Below are 16674 nucleotides of genomic sequence, written 5' to 3'. Positions count from 1 at the left end.
CAAGCCTGTAATCCCAGCACTTTGGGAGGCCGAGGCGGGTGGATCACGAGGTCAGGAGGTCGAGACTATCCTGGCTAACACGGTGAAACCCCGTCTCTACTAAAAATACAAAAAACTAGCCGGGCGTGGTGGCGGGCGCCTGTAGTCTTAGCTACTCGGGAGGCTGAGGCGGGAGAATGGCATGAAGCCGGGAGGCGGAGCTTGCAGTGAGCCGAGATCACGCCACTGCACTCCAGCCTGGGAGACACAGCGAGACTCCGTCTCAAAAAAAAATAAAATAAATAAAATAAAATAAATAAATAAATAAATAAATAATTCAGTCAAATGACCAGATAAAAGGTAAATACATTGAAAAAATAATTTATTCATTAGCAATAACAAATCAGAAAATAAAGTGAAAAAATGTGATTCAGAAAGCAAGTAGGTTAATGTATATAAAGCACCTAGCACAGTTCCTGGTAGATGGGAGGTTATAGAAATAAGCTGTAATAATCTTAGTTATTGATTTTATAGATTTTAGGGATGAAATTACTGAGACAAAATATACAACCATGTTTAAGCTTCTTGATTCATATACTCAAATTATTCTTTTTTTTTTCTTTTTTGAGACAGAGTTTCGCTTTTGTTGCCCAGACTGGAGTGCAATGGCGTGATCTCAGCTCACTGCAACCTCTGCCTCACTGCAACCTCCGGATCCAGCAATTCTCCTGCCTCAGCCTCCCAAGTAGCTGGAATTACAGGCACCTGCCACCACGCCCAGCTAATTTTTGTATTTTTAGTAGAGACGGGGTTTTGCCACGTTGATCAGGCTGGTCTCAAATTCCTGACCTCAAGTGATCTGCCTGCCTTGGCCTCCCAGAGTGCTGGGATTACAGGCATGAGCCACCACACCCGGCCTCTTTTAACTTTTAGTTGAAGTGTAACATGCATATAGATACTTTGGGAGGCTGAGGCAGGCAGATCACTTGAGGTCAGGAGTTCAAGCCCAGCCTGGCCAACAGAGTGAACTCTCATCTCTACTAAAAATACAAAAATTAGCCGGGCATGGTGGCGGGCACCTGTAGTTCCAGCTACTTGGGAGGCTGAGGCAGGAGAATTGCTTCAACCTGGGAGGCAGAGGTTGCAGTGAGCCGAGATCACACCACAACTCTCCAGCCTAGGTGACAGAGCAAGACTCTGCGTCAAAAAAGAAAAACAAAACAAAAACCATGCGTGTAGAAAAACTGTGCATACAGAAAGCTGGTCATCAGTGCATAGATCAAGAAAGAACCTTTACAGCACCCCAAGAGCCCTTCGCATGTCTCCTTCCAATACCTAGCCATCTTCCTCCCCAGAGTGTTTCTGACTTCTAACAACACAGATTAGTTTTGCCTGTTTTGCACGTCATATGAATAGAATCATACATATGTACTCTTTTGTGTTTGGATTCTTTTGCTCAGCATTATGTAGATAATATTCATCCCTCTTTGCTCAGGTGGTTGTAGATTACTCGTATTGCTGTATAGTATTTCATTGTATAAATAGACCGCAATCTTCCATTCTTCTGTTGATGGGCATTTGGGTAGTTTTGAACTTGGGGCTATTATGGAGTGCTGCTGTGAGCACGCTGATACATGTCCTTTGGGGGCCGTATGGAACATTTTGAACCCAGCACTGCTAGGGTATCTTGAAGACCAGTGGCTTTTAGCACATTGGCTTATAGTGTTCTGGGCTATACATACTGGCATATTCATAGTGGGCCCTGTCAGCAGTGGCAGTGGTATAGCAGTGCCCTTAAATGGCTTCATGAGTAGAGGACATTGAAAAGAGGGAACCAGAGCAAAAAAGGAAGAAAAAGATGGACGCTGTATGAAGGACCATGACTGACAGACTGGTTCATGAGCCTATTGAGACAACCCTGGCATGAACTCCAGGCTACTGGCTACTGATAGGGATATAATTTTAAATTATAGCCACAACCAATAGAGTTCTGGAGACATCTGAGTTGCCCGCTTTTAAATTTTTTATTTTAAGTTCAGGGGTACATGTGCAGATTTGTTATATAGATAAACCCATGTCATGGGGGTTTGTTGTACAGATTATTTCATCACCCAGGTATTAAGCCTAGTACTCAATAGTTATTTGTCCTGACTCTCTCTCTCCTCCCACCCCCCACCCTCCGATAGGCCCCAATGTCTGTTGTTCCCCTCTATGTGTCCATGTTCCCACTTATAAGCAGGAACATGCAGTATTTGGTTTTCTGTTGCTGCATTAGTTTGCTAAGGATAATGGCCTCCAGCTCCATCCATCTTCTTGCAAAGCACATGATCTTGTTCTTTTTTATAGCTGCATAGTATTCCATGGTGGATGTGTACCACATTTTCTTTATCCAGTCTACGATTGATGGGCATTTATGTTGGTTCCATGTCTTTGCTATTGCAAATAGTGCTTCAGTGAACATACATGTGCACGTGTCTCTATGATAGAATGATTTCTGTCCCTTTGGGCATATACCCAAAAATGGAATTTCTGGGTCAAATGGTAGTTCTTTCTGTCTTTACGTCTTTGAGGAATCATCACACTGCTTTCCACAATGTTTGAATTAATAATTTACTCTCCCATCAACAGTGTATGTGTTCCTTTTTCTCCACAACCTCGCCACAATCTGTTATTATTTTGACTTTTTATAATAGCCATTCTGACTGGTGTGAGATGGTATCTCATTGTGGTTTTAATTTCTCTAATGATCTGAACATAGGAACCAGCAAAGATTTCATTATGAAGATGCCAAAAGCAATTGCAACAAAAGCAAAAATTGACAAATGGGATCTAATTAAACTAAAGAGCTTATGCATAGCAAAAGAAACTATTAATAGCGTAAACAGAAAACCTACGGAAAGGGAAAATTGTTTTGCAAACTATGCATCTGACAAAGGTCTAATATCCAGCATCTGCAAGGAACTTAAATAAATGTACAAGAAAAAGACAAATAACCCCATTAAAAAGTGGGCAAGGCCGGGCGCAGTGGCTCACGCCTGTAATCCCAGCACTTTGGGAGGCCGAGACGGGCGGATCACGAGGTCAGGAGATCGAGACCATCCTGGCTAACACGGTGAAACCCTGTCTCTACTAAAAAATACAAAAAACTAGCCCGGCGAGGTGGCGGGCGCCTATAGTCCCAGCTACTCGGGAGGCTGAGGCAGGAGAATGGCGTGAACCTGGGAGGCGGAGCTTGCAGTGAGCCGAGATCTGGCCACTGCACTCCAGCCTGGGTGACAGAGCGAGACTCCGTCTCAAAAAAAAAAAAAAAAAAAAAAAGTGGGCAAAGGACATGAACAGACACTTCCTCAAAAGAAGAAATACATGTGGCCAACAAGCATATGAGTTCCCCTTTTTTTATACGCTGTGAGGGAACTGTGTCTTACTTATTTTTGTGTCCCAGAAGCTAGCACAAAGCCTGACACACAGCCACTGCTAACAAAATCTTTGTGGATTTATTTAATAAAAGAGTTGGGAGTAGGTGGAGAATGGAGGGTGGGGAGCATCACACATACATGCACATGCTTAAAATATGATGATTTCTTCCTGAGCTGACCAGACCAAAAATATAAATAAAACAGAAACAGGATCTGTGCCATGGGTCCTGGCCCTTTTTTGCTTCTGCCAGCATGTGTGAGGAGATGCAGAGACAAATTCCGTGGCAGTTAGAAAGAGAACCGACTGCCAAGATGGAGCGAAGGGAACATTTAACCTTGACTTTCCACAGTCCCGAGGTTCCCAAGATAAAGGGGAACCGGAAATACCAAAGGGTGAGGAGGTATCTAATTGGAAGTCAGATGGGAAAAAGAGGACTTACTTAAAGGCGGGGCTACATAGAGCATCCTAAAGACAGAAAAGATCACCCTGAAAATTGTGGGTTTTTTTTTTTTTTTTAGGAGTAGGGCAAGATATCCTTAAATCAAAGACACATGGGAATGCTTGAGGTAGAGAAAAGCAGGTGACCCTGGGGATCAGGGGTTATCCTTTCGGGTAGGCAATATTTCCCTCATCCTTGTAGCCTACCCTCCCTGCCAAGAAACATCCAAGTGCCTCGATGTCATCCCAAAGGCAGCAGCAGCTTATGGATCAGGCACACATCTACATCCGAATACTCTGTGGCAGCCTCTGTAGTTTTAGCCTCCTAATGCTGATCGCCATGTCCCCACTGAACTGGGTACAGTTCCTGGTGATCAAGAATGGCCTTGAGCTCTACGCAGGACTCTGGACCTTATGCAACCATGAGCTGTGCTGGAACCACACACCCAAACCACCCTGTGAGTGCCACTGAATTAAATGCCACAGGCCCCACACAATTGCAGAGATTTCTGCTCACACAGATTGGCCCTTCATCTTTCTTCCTCCAAGATCTTTTGGCTTTCACCTCTCCAAGTGTAGGATGGATCTTTCTTTGGTATCCTCAGTGTGCCCTTTCTCCCTTCTATTCCAGGTCGTTTTCTGTCCTAAATAATGGGTTATACTCTTTTTACTTGATGGGAAGAACTGTTTTATTTTGTTTTGTTTGTTTGTTTTTAGAGACAGGCTCTTGCTCTATCACCTAGCCGAAGTGCAATAGCACTATCATTGCTCACTACAGCCTCCACCTCCAGGGCTCAAGCAATCTTCCCGCTCAACCTCCTGAGTAGGTGAAACTACAGACGTGTGCCACCACTCCTGGCTAATTTTTAATTTTTTTTTTTTTTTTTTTTGGAGAGAAAGTTCTCATTATATTGCCCAGCTGGTCTCAAAGTCCTGGCCTCAAGTGTTCCTCCCAAAGTACTGGGACTATAGGTGTGAGCTACCATACCTGCCCTAGGAATAACTCATTTACAAGGTGTTACTGCTAAGCAATGTGATTGGTATTCTAATGTGGCTTGCAGAATTAGAAGAGAAGTGATTGATCATAGCTGGAAGATAAAGCAAATATCTTAACCTCTATTAGATTTGACTTTCAAGGTCAGCTTGTTCTTCTCCTAGCAGTGGAATAGAATTTAAATGTACATTAGATATGTGGTATAACAAATGCCAACTATGAAGATAATATTATTTATGTCAAATTTTATGTGAATTTAAATAAATCTGAAAGCGCAACACAAAATATTTTAATATAAGTTTTGGGGGCTAAAAATATCATATGCATGAGTTTTTCAATCAAACCAAAAACTTAGAGGAAAGATATCATTACACTGACAGTTTTCCCATCACCCACAAGACATAAATTTACACAATGAAAGGGGTATTGTGAAAGAAAACATGTGTGAGTAAAGCATCTATTCTCACATAAGCAGAGATCTCATCTATTCTCCTCACATAAGCAGGAGGGGAGCACCTGTGCCCAACTCTGAGGTAGAGCATCAGTTATTTGGCCATTGGCTGCGACATTTGAAATTAAGGGACAGTTTCCTGCATGATCTTGAGAAGAAACTAAAATCAAAGGCAGGCAGACAATTCAACTGCATAAAATGAAAACTAGAGAAAATATTTGCAACAATTATGAAAGATAAAGGTTGATGGCCTTAATATAGTAAAAGGATACACAAAGTATTAAAGACAAACTCAAATAAGTTCTTTTTCAATCGACATGCACAGAAGAACTATAACTATCTAATAAATATAGGAAAAATAATTTAACCTCAATCAATCATTAAAGAAAGGTAAATGAATAACAAGATGTAACTTTTCAACCACCATATTAACAGATTTTTAAATGATGATGCAACTGCTATACACTCCCATATGCGTTCCTGTACATACCATGCAAATTGGTATAATCAAAGCAATATGATTAGGTGCATCCAGAGACTTAAAAATGTTCATCTCCTTTGAGTAAATAATTCCATTTCTAGAAATTAATTCCAAGGAAATAACTAGAAATGGATTAAAAGATTTAGGCAAAAAGATAAAACTGCAGTTATATTTATGTAACTGGGTGCCCATGTTAAAATTTCGGCCTTAAGATTATTATTTAAATCTTTAATAAATTAGGGCTGGGTGTGGTGGCTCAAGCCTGTAATCCCAGTGATACCAGAAAGGGGTCCTGATCCAGACCCCAGGAGAGGGTTCTTGGATCTTGGGCAAGAAAGAATTGGAGATGAGTCCATAGAGTAAAGTGAAAGCAAATTTAAGAAAGTAAAGAAATAAAAGAATGGCTACTCCATAGGAAAAGGAGCCACCAGGGCTGCTGGTTGCCCATTTTTATGGCTATTTCTTTATTATATGCTAAACAAAGGGTGAGTTATATTCGCAAGTTTTCGGGGAAAGAGGTGGGCAATTCCTGGAACTAAGGGTTCCTCCTCTTTTTAGACCGTATAGCGTAAATTCCTGACATTGCCATGGCATTTGTAAACTGTCACGGCACTGGTGGGAGTGTCTTTTAGTATGCTAATGCATTATAATTCACATATAATAAGCAGTGAGGACGATCAGAGGTCACTTTTGTTGCCATCTTGGTTTTAGTGGGTTTCGGCTGGCTTCTTTACCACAGCCTGTTTTATCAGCAAGGTCTTTATGACCTGTATTTTGCGCTGACTAAGAATGCCTTAACCTCCCGGGAATGCAGCCCAGTAGGTTTCAGCCTTACTTTAACCAGCCCCTATTCAAGATAAAGTTGCTCCGGTTCAAACACCTCTGACATCAGCACTTTGGAAGCCTGAGGTGGGGGATCGCTTGAGTTTAGGAGTTTGAGACCAGCCTGAGCAACAAGGCGAAACCCTGTCTCTACAAAAAATACAAAAATTAGCTGGGCATGGTAGTGGGCGCCTGCAATCCCAGCTACTTGGGAGGCCGAAGTGGGAGAATTGCTTGAGCCTAGGAGGCAGAGGTTGTCGTGAGCTGAGATTGAGCTACTGTACTCCAGCCTGGATGACAGAGTGAGACCTTGTCTCAAAAAAAAAAAAAAAATTAATGCATTAGAATCCTGAAATTATGTCACTTAAGCAGTGAATAGTTTATTTCTTGAAGCCCTGGATTCACCTTTATGCAGATAAAGAAAATTAAGGAAATCAAGCCAGCCAATCACTCAGATTTTATAGAGTCACTTTGTCACTCATCTTTGTTTGTTTTTTTTTTTTTTTTTTTGAGATGGAGTCTTGCTCTGTCACCCAGGCTGGAGTGCAGTGGCGCGATCTCGGCTCACTGCAAGCTCCGCCTCCTGGGTTCACGCCATTCTCCTGCCTCAGCCTCCTGAGTAGCTGGGACTACAGGCGCCCGCCACCGCGCCCGGCTAATTTTTTGTATTTTTAGTAGAGACGGGGTTTCACCGTGGTCTCGATCTCCTGACCTTGTGATCCGCCCGCCTCGGCCTCCCAAAGTGCTGGGATTACAGGCGTGAGCCACCGCGCCCGGCTCATCTTTGTTTATGCTTTGTTTTATCTCTACAGACTGATTATTTAAAGTCAACTGAATCCTTAAGGTACACAAGTATAAATCAAGTATCCACCCTATTTTCCATGTTATTATAACTAGTTCTAATTCAAGAGTCAGTAATTAGGCTGCAATACAGATCTCATAAGAAATTCCCCAAAATGTAATCAAAATTTCCAGGCCTTATCTCCCTGTGACAACAATATAATGTTATTATTGCCCGAATACATTATTATTTATTTATTTATTTATTTTTTAGATGGAATCTCATTCTGTCACCCAGGCTGGAGTGCAGTGGCGTGATCTTGGCTCACTGCAATCTCTGCCTCCCAGGTTCAAGCAATTCTCCTGCCTCAGCCTCCCAAGTAGCTGGGATTACAGGTGTGCATCAGTGCGCCCAGCTAATTTTTGTGTTTTTAGTAGAGATGGGGTTTCACCATGTTAGCTAGGCTGATCTTTTTTTTTTTTTGAGATGGAGTCTTGCTCTGTTGCCCAGGCTGGAGTGCAGTGGCGTCATCTCGGCTCACTGCAAGCTCTGCCTCCCAGGTTCACGCCATTCTCCTGCCTCAACCTCCTGAGTAGCTGGGACTACAGGCGCCCGCCACCACACCCAGCTAATTTTTTTGTATTTTTAGTAGAGACGGGGTTTCACCATGGTAGCCAGGATGGTCTTGATCTCCTGACCTCATGATCTGCCCCCCTCAGCCTCCTCAAGTGCTGGGATCACAGGCGTGAGCCACCTCACCTGGCCTACTAGGCTGGTCTTGAACTCCTGACCTCAGGTGATCTGCCTGCCTCGGCCTCTCAAAGTGCTCGGATTACAGGCATGAGCCACTGCACCTGGCCTCTGAATACATTATTGTTTAATAATTACTTTCCAATTCAATGACTTCAAACTTTTACCTACTGGATTGCAAGAATTTCATTCCCCTCCCTGACAGTTTCTTTAGTCATTTTCGTAAGTTTCACAGGGGCTATCTCAGGTGTGTTTAAGAATGTGCATGCTCATATTCCTATTCCCTGGGCTCACTTCAGGGTGTTGTGCTTCTTTCTGTCTCTGACTTCACCCGGATCTAGATGACTGATAGCCTCTCTGTTGTGGCTATTGCTAATGGGATGAAGAAGGGATGGGGAGGAAAGGACAGTATCCTTCACTTTTACTGCAAGTCTCAAGTGTAGAACAGACCCTTCTGTTATTTTCCCCTAGCACTGGTGAGATCAGGCTGAAATGTAAAGGATATATTGCACAGAGAGTAGTTTGAACTGTTTTGCAGAGCGTGGGAAAGAAAGGATAAGCCTTTTTGTCAAGTCACTGGGCACCCTAGAGTTAGGAACCTAGGAACCACCATACAGTACACGTTGCCAGGCTGTGTAGGGATGCTTTATTCTGGCACTCCAGCTGGGTTACAAGGGCACCTAAATACTAAGCAGATTTCATAGATACCTCTTCAGGGTCCTAAGTCTCCATCCAGGATTGTTTCCATTCCAAAATCACCCACTTGGGGCACCTCATCTGAGCCTGGAGAAGTTGTGTATTGCCTTCTGTGCCTTGAAAGCGGTCATAGTGGCAGCAGCGTGGAAGTTCAGATTTGGCTAAATAAGTGAGCTGATTCCCCAGCTTGTCTCCAGCAGCACCACTTTCCAAAAGCTTCCTGGCCAAGTTTTACTTCCACAACAGTAGAAGGAGATCCCACCCATTATTTACAAACTGCCAAATAGTGAATGTTCTCATTTCACTGAGATCTGAGGGGATGCCACAGAACACTACTGCTTTCTGGTTGGGTGGTGCCCCCTCCAATCTTGGTAGGGGTTTTACATCTTACCTGATGGTACTCTGAAGTGTAGCATTACTGACTGACGCTGGGCTGATCCTGAGAACATCTACAAAAATCTTACCAAGTTTTTCAGATGATTTGTACTTCCTCCTCAAATTGAAAGTGACATCCTTTCTCTTCCCAAGGTATTAGCTTCAGTAAGCTGGGAGAGGTGCCTTGGTGTTCTTGTAACTTAAGTTTAACCGCATCAAAGTATATCAGTAAGGAAAACTTCAGAAATGTTTGGATACAGTTGACCCAGACAGGTGACACAGGGCTGTTCATTTTATCTCAGGCACCCCTTTCTCTGGACCAAGGCTTCTTACTGAAACATACAAGCAGGGCCTTTTGTAATTAAGATCCTAAGATTTTTGAAACTTTGATGAGTAAGCTGTTGTAAAAACTGTTGTTTAAAAGCTGAAATCAGCTTTGGTGTTACAGGAGATAGAGGCTTGAAATCAGCTTTTGGACGTTTATTTATTTATAGTAATATGAATAAAAAAACTATAAAGTTAACCAAATGCAGATGTCTTAGACTCTGAATCTAAGTGTTTAGTTTGTTTATATAATTTGTTGCATATGATTATTCCTAATAGACTTAGTTACTTTGGGAAGGTTAGACTCTTCTATGCTGTAAATCTTTAAATTGTTCCTTTGGAGTTGTGAGGATCTTGTTTAGGTAGTTTTCAGGAGATGAGAAGATAACACAGAGAGATTTGTAAGAAATACATAAAGTTGCAGTCTTCTCCTCATGGTAGAAGAGGAACTGGACTTTATATGTTAGGCTGGAGTTGGACAGGAAATATCCTCGACAGTGCTCCTTGGTGTTCTGAATATTAAAATCATTTGAATTAGTGTAAGCTAAACAGTGAACTTATTTGTAAAGATTCAGAAGAATCGGCCAGGTGTGGTGGCTCAAGCCTGTAATCTCGGCACTTTGGGAGGCTGAGGTGGGCAGATCGCTTGAGCTTAGGAGTTCGAGACCAGCCCGGGCAGCATGGTGAAACCCCACCTCCACCAAAAATACAAAAAATTAGCCGGGTGTGATGGTGTGCGTCTGTGGTCCCAGCTATTCAGGAGACTGAGGTGGGAGGATTGCTTGAGTCTGGGAGTTGGAGGCTGCAGTGAGTAGAGATCATGCTACTGCGCTCCAGCCTGGGTTATAGACTGAGACCCCATCTCAAAGAAAAAGATAAAGGAATTAAACTAAAGAGCTTCTGCACAGCAAAAGAAACTACCATGAGAGTGAACAGGCAACCTACAGAATGGGAGAAAATTTTTGCAATCTACTCATCTGACAAAGGGCTAATATCCAGAACCTACAAAGAACTCAAACAAATTTACAAGAAAAAAACAAACAACCCCATCAAAAAGTGGGCAAAGGATATGAACAGACATTTCTCAAAAGAAGACATTCATACAGCCAACAGACACATGAAAAAATGCTCATCATCCCTGGCCATCAGAGAAATGCAAATCAAAACCACAATGAGATACCATCTCACATCAGTTAGAATGGCAATCATTAAAAAGTCAGGAAACAACAGGTGCTGGAGAGGATGTGGAGAAATAGGAACACTTTTACACTGTTGGTGGGATTGTAAACTAGTTCAACCATTATGGAAAACAGTATGGCGATTCCTCAAGGATCTAGAACTAGACGTACCATATGACCCAGCCATCCCATTACTGGGTATATACCCAAAGGATTATAAATCATGCTGCTATAAAGACACATGCACATGTATGTTTGTTGCGGCACTATTCACAATAGCAAAGACTTGGAATCAACCCAAATGTCCATCAGTGACAGACTGGATTAAGAAAATGTGGCACATATACACCATGGAATACTATGCAGCCATAAAAAAGGATGAGTTTGTGTCCTTTGTAGGGACATGGATGCAGCTGGAAACCATCATTCTTAGCAAACTATCACAAGAAGAGAAAACCAAACACCGTATGTTCTCACTCATAGGTGGGAACTGAACAATGAGATCACTTGGACTCGGGAAGGGGAGCATCACACACCGGGGCCTATCATGGGGAGGGGGTGGGGGGAGGGATGTCATTGGGAGTTATACCTGATGTAAATGACGAGTTGATGGGTGCTGACGAGTTGATGGGTGCAGCACACCAACATGACACAAGTATACATATGTAACAAACCTGCACGTTATGCACATGTACCCTAGAACTTAAAGTATAATAATAATAAATAAATTTAAAAAAAGAAAATAGTACATAAAAAAAAAGAAAATAGTACATATATATTAAAAAAAAAAAAAGAAAAAGATAAAGGAAAAAAAAATGTGGCTCAGAGGAATAACATAGACTCCCAAGGCAGGAAGTTCGCTGGACCTTAGGGAATTCCAGGGGATGCTGGGATCTCAGATAAAGAAAATCAAGCCAGCCAGGCACTCAGATTTTCTACAGTCACTTTGTCACTCATCTTTGTTTATGCTTTGTTTTATCTCTACAGCTCAGTTTTTCCTGTTTATTAGTGTGTAAGTGCCTAAAAGGTGATACGCCGGTCAAACTTTACATCTTCTCAGTTCAAGCAAGCAAAAGAGGAAATCCAATTTCCAAGCATAAGAATAAAATTGTCCCAGGATGGGTCAGGTTCCCATGCTTAGTCCAGTTAGCTATAGTCAGAGGGCTATAAAGACAATAGTCCAGGGCTATAGACAAGGGCTGCTAGAGCTCATAGAGGATTGTGGACTAAATACCACAAAGCATGCCTGTTACCCTGGGCTTCATACAGCTCAGTCTGGGCTTATGTTCTGGCTGGCTACATATACTGCTAATTCTGAATAACCCAGTATTCAGAAAATGTGCAGCTTGTGAATTACTATGTTTTAATGTGGCTCACTTGTTGCGGCTACAGAGCAACTTAACCTCTGTGGATAGGGGTGTGGTTTCTTTGAATGGAAATTCCTGCAATTCATCATATTAGTAAGTGGCAGGTTCTGGAGAACAAAATGAAACAAGGAGCCAGATATTAGACTGGATAAGCTTGATACATAATTTCTGCTCTCTGAGTTACTCAGAAGCTGGACTTGGATTCTTAGGCATATAAGTGGTTAGAGAACTTTGTAACCACTGGGGTGGGGGTGAGCTGGTCCCTACTACATTGGGACAGAAAAAGAAGCTAAATAAGGAGGCACCTTATAAAGGTTACTGAAGATATTCCTGGGTGTCTGGTAGCTCAGAAAAGCTACAGCTACTTGTAATTATAAGTTACCTTCTAAATCTTCAGCAAAATATGGATGGGGAAGTCGAAGAACCTGTTGCATCTTAGGGATGTGGTAGCAAAAAGTAAGGTTGAGCATATCCCTGCTGCTCTTACCAACATCCGGTCCGCAGTGGCAGAGCCAAAGAGAAGACACCTAGAGCCAAAGATGGAAGAAGGAGAGGTGTGGCACTTGGATAAGAACAACTTGAACAAATATGAGATAGGACTTTGAGAGACTCTCAGAATAAAAAAAAAAAAAAAGTGGGGGAAACACTTTGTGATAGGTTCCTGCAGTTTGGTAAATTGAGGCTTGAAATCATCATAATATGGGAATTAAAGTAAATGAGGCTGGGCGAGGTGGCTCAAGTCTTTAATCCCAGCACTTTGAGAGGCCAAGGCAGGCAGATCACCTGAGGTCAGGCATTCAGGACCAGCCTGGACAACATGGTGAAAACCTGTCTTTACTAAAAAAATACAAAAATTAGCTGGGCATGGTGGCATGTACCTGTAATCTCAGCTACTCGGGAAGCTGAGGCAGAAGAATTGCTTGAACCCAGGAGGCAGATGCTGCAGTGAACCAAGATTGCACCACTGCACTCCAACCTGGGCGACGGAGTGAGACTCTGTCTCAAAAAAATAATAATAAAATAAATAAATAAATAAATAAATAAATAAAGTAAATGTGACTTCATTTTGTAGTCGTAGGCTGACAAGGCCTGTACATGCCAGATACAGCTGAAAGTGAAAAACAAATGGAACTAAACAATGGGTAAATCATTAAGCAAAGTATATTGATATGATAGAATATTTTGTAGCCACTGAAAATAATATTTACAACAGATACCTGGGGAAAATCACATCATATATTCTTGAGGAAAAACCCCACATGATATCTCCTATCATATCTACTATGCACAGAGGGTAGAAAAATAAAATAAAATATTAACAATGGTTGCCTCTAGGTAGTGAAATTGTGGCTGATTTTTTTCCTGCTTCTTTGTTCTTTTGTAGTCTTTTGAATGCTTATGTTGGATGCATATTACTTATTATTTTTAGAATTAGAATTAGAAACAAGAAAAAAGTTTAATCTGTTTTGTCATTGGTAACACCTCTTATAAGCTAGTTTATATCTAAATCAATGCATGCAGAAGTATTTGTATATTATCTTTAGTTTAACAATCATAGTAAAGAAATTCCAAGCAAAAAGGATGTCATGTAGCAAGCTCTGCTCCATCTCCTTTGTTCTTACATCCTTCTCTAAGACTCTGTCTGGCCTTTTTAAGGGAAGTTCCCTCACTGGACTAACCACGCTTTTCCTTTCCTCTTCTTCATGCAGATTATCTCCAATATTCCAGGGCCTTCTTTCTCATCTCTGTCTTTACCATACTCATTGGCCTTGGCTGGCTCTTCAGCTCTTGGCTCCCTAGTCGAGGAAGCATGACCACCAACTTGGATCTGAAGGTATCCATGCTCAGCTTCATCTCAGGTACAGACCTAGATCGGCAGGGTATTTTACCATGGTAATAATCAAGGTAACGAATTTTCTCTGTGAAACTCTTATACTCTTTTTCTTATCTCTTTGCTCTTCAGTATCACACCAACTTGCCAGCTATCTGCCTTATCTAATTATATAGAACACACCTTCGCTGACTTTACCAGGGTATAGATCCTGTTCTCTCATCTTGGTCAATCCCCAAGTTTTTATCTTTTTGATCCTTGCTATACATATGGCCTCTGGAGGCTGAAGAGCTGGGGGTGGCGGGGAAGGCAGACTGAAGATGCTGATGGGTTGTGACATTTTTTCTTCCGGTCCTAGCTACCTGCTTGCTCCTCTGCCTCAACCTGTTTGTGGCACAGGTTCACTGGCATACTAGGGATGCCATGGATTCAGATCTCCTGTGGACTTATTATCTTAACTGGTGCAGTGACATCTTTTACATGTTTGCTGGTGAGTCACTCCCCTGCTCTATGCTAGAAGGATGGATAGGGAAATCGCTTCTGGAAAGGGAGGTATAATCTAGGAGAAGTAGAAGCACTGACTGTTTCTTTTCAGAACATTGATACTTGGAGAGTTAATGTGGCATAATGAAGAAAGGGTGGATTTTAGAGTCTGAAAACCTAGCATTAGTAACTTGTTCTATCACAAAGTGAGGCATGGACGAGTTGAGTAACTTGCCCAAGGCCACACAGAAAATAGTGGAACTATGATTTGAATCCAGGAGGTTCAAGCTTTGTCCTAACCAGTCTGAGAAATATTATAATGCAATTAGAGCACAAGAGGGTAAAGTAACTCCGCTGGGGAAGAGAGGGGTTCACTGAAAAGATATCTTTTGAACTGGTTATTAAAGGAGGAGTAAGAATTTTAAAAGCCAAAAGACCATTGCATATTGAACCTCACCTCAAATTATTCCCTTCCCCTAGGCATCATCTCTCTTCTCAACTACTTAACTTCCAGATCTCCTGCCCGTGATGAAAACGTCACTGTGATTCCAACAGAGAGATCAAGGCTGGGGGTTGGTCCAGTGACTACAGTATCACCTGCTAAAGATGAAGAAGAGCCAAGGTCTGAGATGGAATCTCTAAGTGTGAGAGAGAAAAATTTACCAGAGGCAGGACTGTGATGGTGATAGGAAAACCTAACTATAGCTTGTCTTAAAAGCAGGGGAGAAGCTGAGTTGGGACTGATCGCATAAATTCTTGGAAACCCTCCTAATATCATGTCCATATTACTGGAGGAGACAACATTAAAGCTGATGAAATGTCTTTTGCGTGCATTGGATCCAAAATAGGTATGATAGTAATAAAGTAAGTAATAACTCACTTAAGAAAAACATTTCTAAAAGAAAACAACAATGTTTAGAGTCATGAATGAAAGAAACTAGTGAAAGATGCAGTGTGTAGACCAGAGACTTCTTTGGGTATGAGGGATCTCATGGACCAGAAAGGCCCATGGAGAAGAACGTTAATTACTTCTATTTAGAATTTTCTTTATTATGTGTGGCTTTGGGTATACTCCGGATGGAAAGCACTTGGACAAATACTGTTGAATCTGAACTTGATAGCGTTACCAGAAATGGAATAAATATCAATGGATATAAGACCTACTACTCAAAGGAACTGAGAGGTGCTGGGTAGATTCTAGGGAATCCATGAGGTCCCACTTACTGTGAGGACTGGTAATTTGAAACCTTTACAGTCTGTTATGTAAAACCACTGCTTCTCCCTAGGCAGGGAGATACCTTAACCAGGCATCCACAAACTCCCTGAAATTCTATACAAAACTTGTGTATGTATTCTTCTGTGAAGAGGGCCAGAGATTCCATCAGATTCTTCCTTCCCCCTGCCCCGCCCCCGGAAGATAGCTTCAAGTAAACTCCATCAAATTCTTGACAGGCCTGTGACTTCTTTGATTCCTTAAGCATCGATTATGTTTTACTGAGCCAAATGGGACTAAAGGGCTTCTTCAGCAGATGGATAGATAGATAGATAGATAGATAGATAGATAGATAGATAGATGGGTAATTGATAGATGATAGATCGATAGATAGGCCTATCTATATCTATAATACATCTACATCTATATCTATACAAGCTGAAAGATTTTCCATGTTTTATATATATCCTGTAAAGCTAAGTACGGAGGGAGGAGGTGGTATTTTCAGATAATCATGTAGGTCTTTTGATGGCTAAAGATCCCTTTCACACTCAGACTAGATTTCACACACAAGGTCCCTGATACTCATTTTGTCTTTCATACCCTTAGTTGCTGCCACTACTACTCTATTGGTTGAGATCCATTTTTCTCCCCAAAGCTGGCAATGAAATGGACTATAATGTCCAGCCTCACTCTTGTTGTGTGTAAAGATAAGCCCTTGGATCCTTTTGGTTTAATTTAGAGATTCACTAGTAACCTTTGCAGAAAACAAAAATAATAGACATTGAGCAATTATATAATTTTTATAATCCTGGTCCTGATCAGTAATTCCCAAACATTTCCAGATGGTAACTGGAAGCCCTTTAAGTTAATACTTATGCTTTTATTCCTGTGGGTTGGAGCTTACATACAGCACACAAATGTATGCACCCACACACAGATACACAAACAGACATATATGCACATTTTGATCCTGCCTTAGAAAACCCTTTCTTCATGCCCCTCTTCCGACCAGGTGAGTTTCGTTATGGCAGAATTACTTGTGCCTCCTTACTTCAAGTGGCCTTAGTTCAGAGGCTCTTCAGACTATTCCT

At 41.7% G+C, this 16674-nt stretch overlaps 1 protein-coding gene across 2 annotated transcripts; it reads left to right on the top strand.

The window, feature by feature from the left end:
* The first annotated feature begins 3670 nt into the window (after positions 1-3670).
* LOC105487383 (transmembrane protein 202) lies at positions 3671-15189 on the top strand. Of its 2 annotated transcripts, XM_011750843.3 has the most exons (6): positions 3671-3788; positions 4037-4292; positions 13763-13912; positions 14243-14374; positions 14848-14989; positions 15089-15189. In XM_011750843.3, the coding sequence occupies exons 1-6, from the start codon at positions 3708-3710 to the stop codon at positions 15117-15119; spliced, it is 792 nt and encodes a 263-aa protein (XP_011749145.2). In that variant the 5' UTR covers positions 3671-3707; the 3' UTR covers positions 15120-15189. The 2 variants fall into 2 exon arrangements, with proteins under 2 accessions (XP_011749145.2, XP_011749139.2); XM_011750837.3 differs by having other exon boundaries at positions 3672-3788; positions 14848-15189.
* Positions 15190-16674: the final 1485 nt, after the last annotated feature.

The sequence above is a fragment of the Macaca nemestrina genome, chromosome 7 (genome assembly GCF_043159975.1).
Source record: "Macaca nemestrina isolate mMacNem1 chromosome 7, mMacNem.hap1, whole genome shotgun sequence".
NCBI classification, from domain to species: domain Eukaryota; kingdom Metazoa; phylum Chordata; class Mammalia; order Primates; family Cercopithecidae; genus Macaca; species Macaca nemestrina.
This window is presented reverse-complemented; position numbering and strand designations above follow the sequence as displayed.

Excerpts from the sequence above, each read along its gene's own strand:
- LOC105487383 (XM_011750837.3), top strand. The coding sequence starts at position 3,708 with ATGGAGCGAAGGGAACATTTAACCTTGACTTTCCACAGTCCCGAGGTT. Across the intron at positions 3,789-4,036 it reads GGAACCGGAAATACCAAAGG|CCTACCCTCCCTGCCAAGAA; the intron begins GTGAGGAGGTAT and ends TCATCCTTGTAG. Across the intron at positions 14,375-14,847 it reads CATCTTTTACATGTTTGCTG|GCATCATCTCTCTTCTCAAC; the intron begins GTGAGTCACTCC and ends CCCTTCCCCTAG.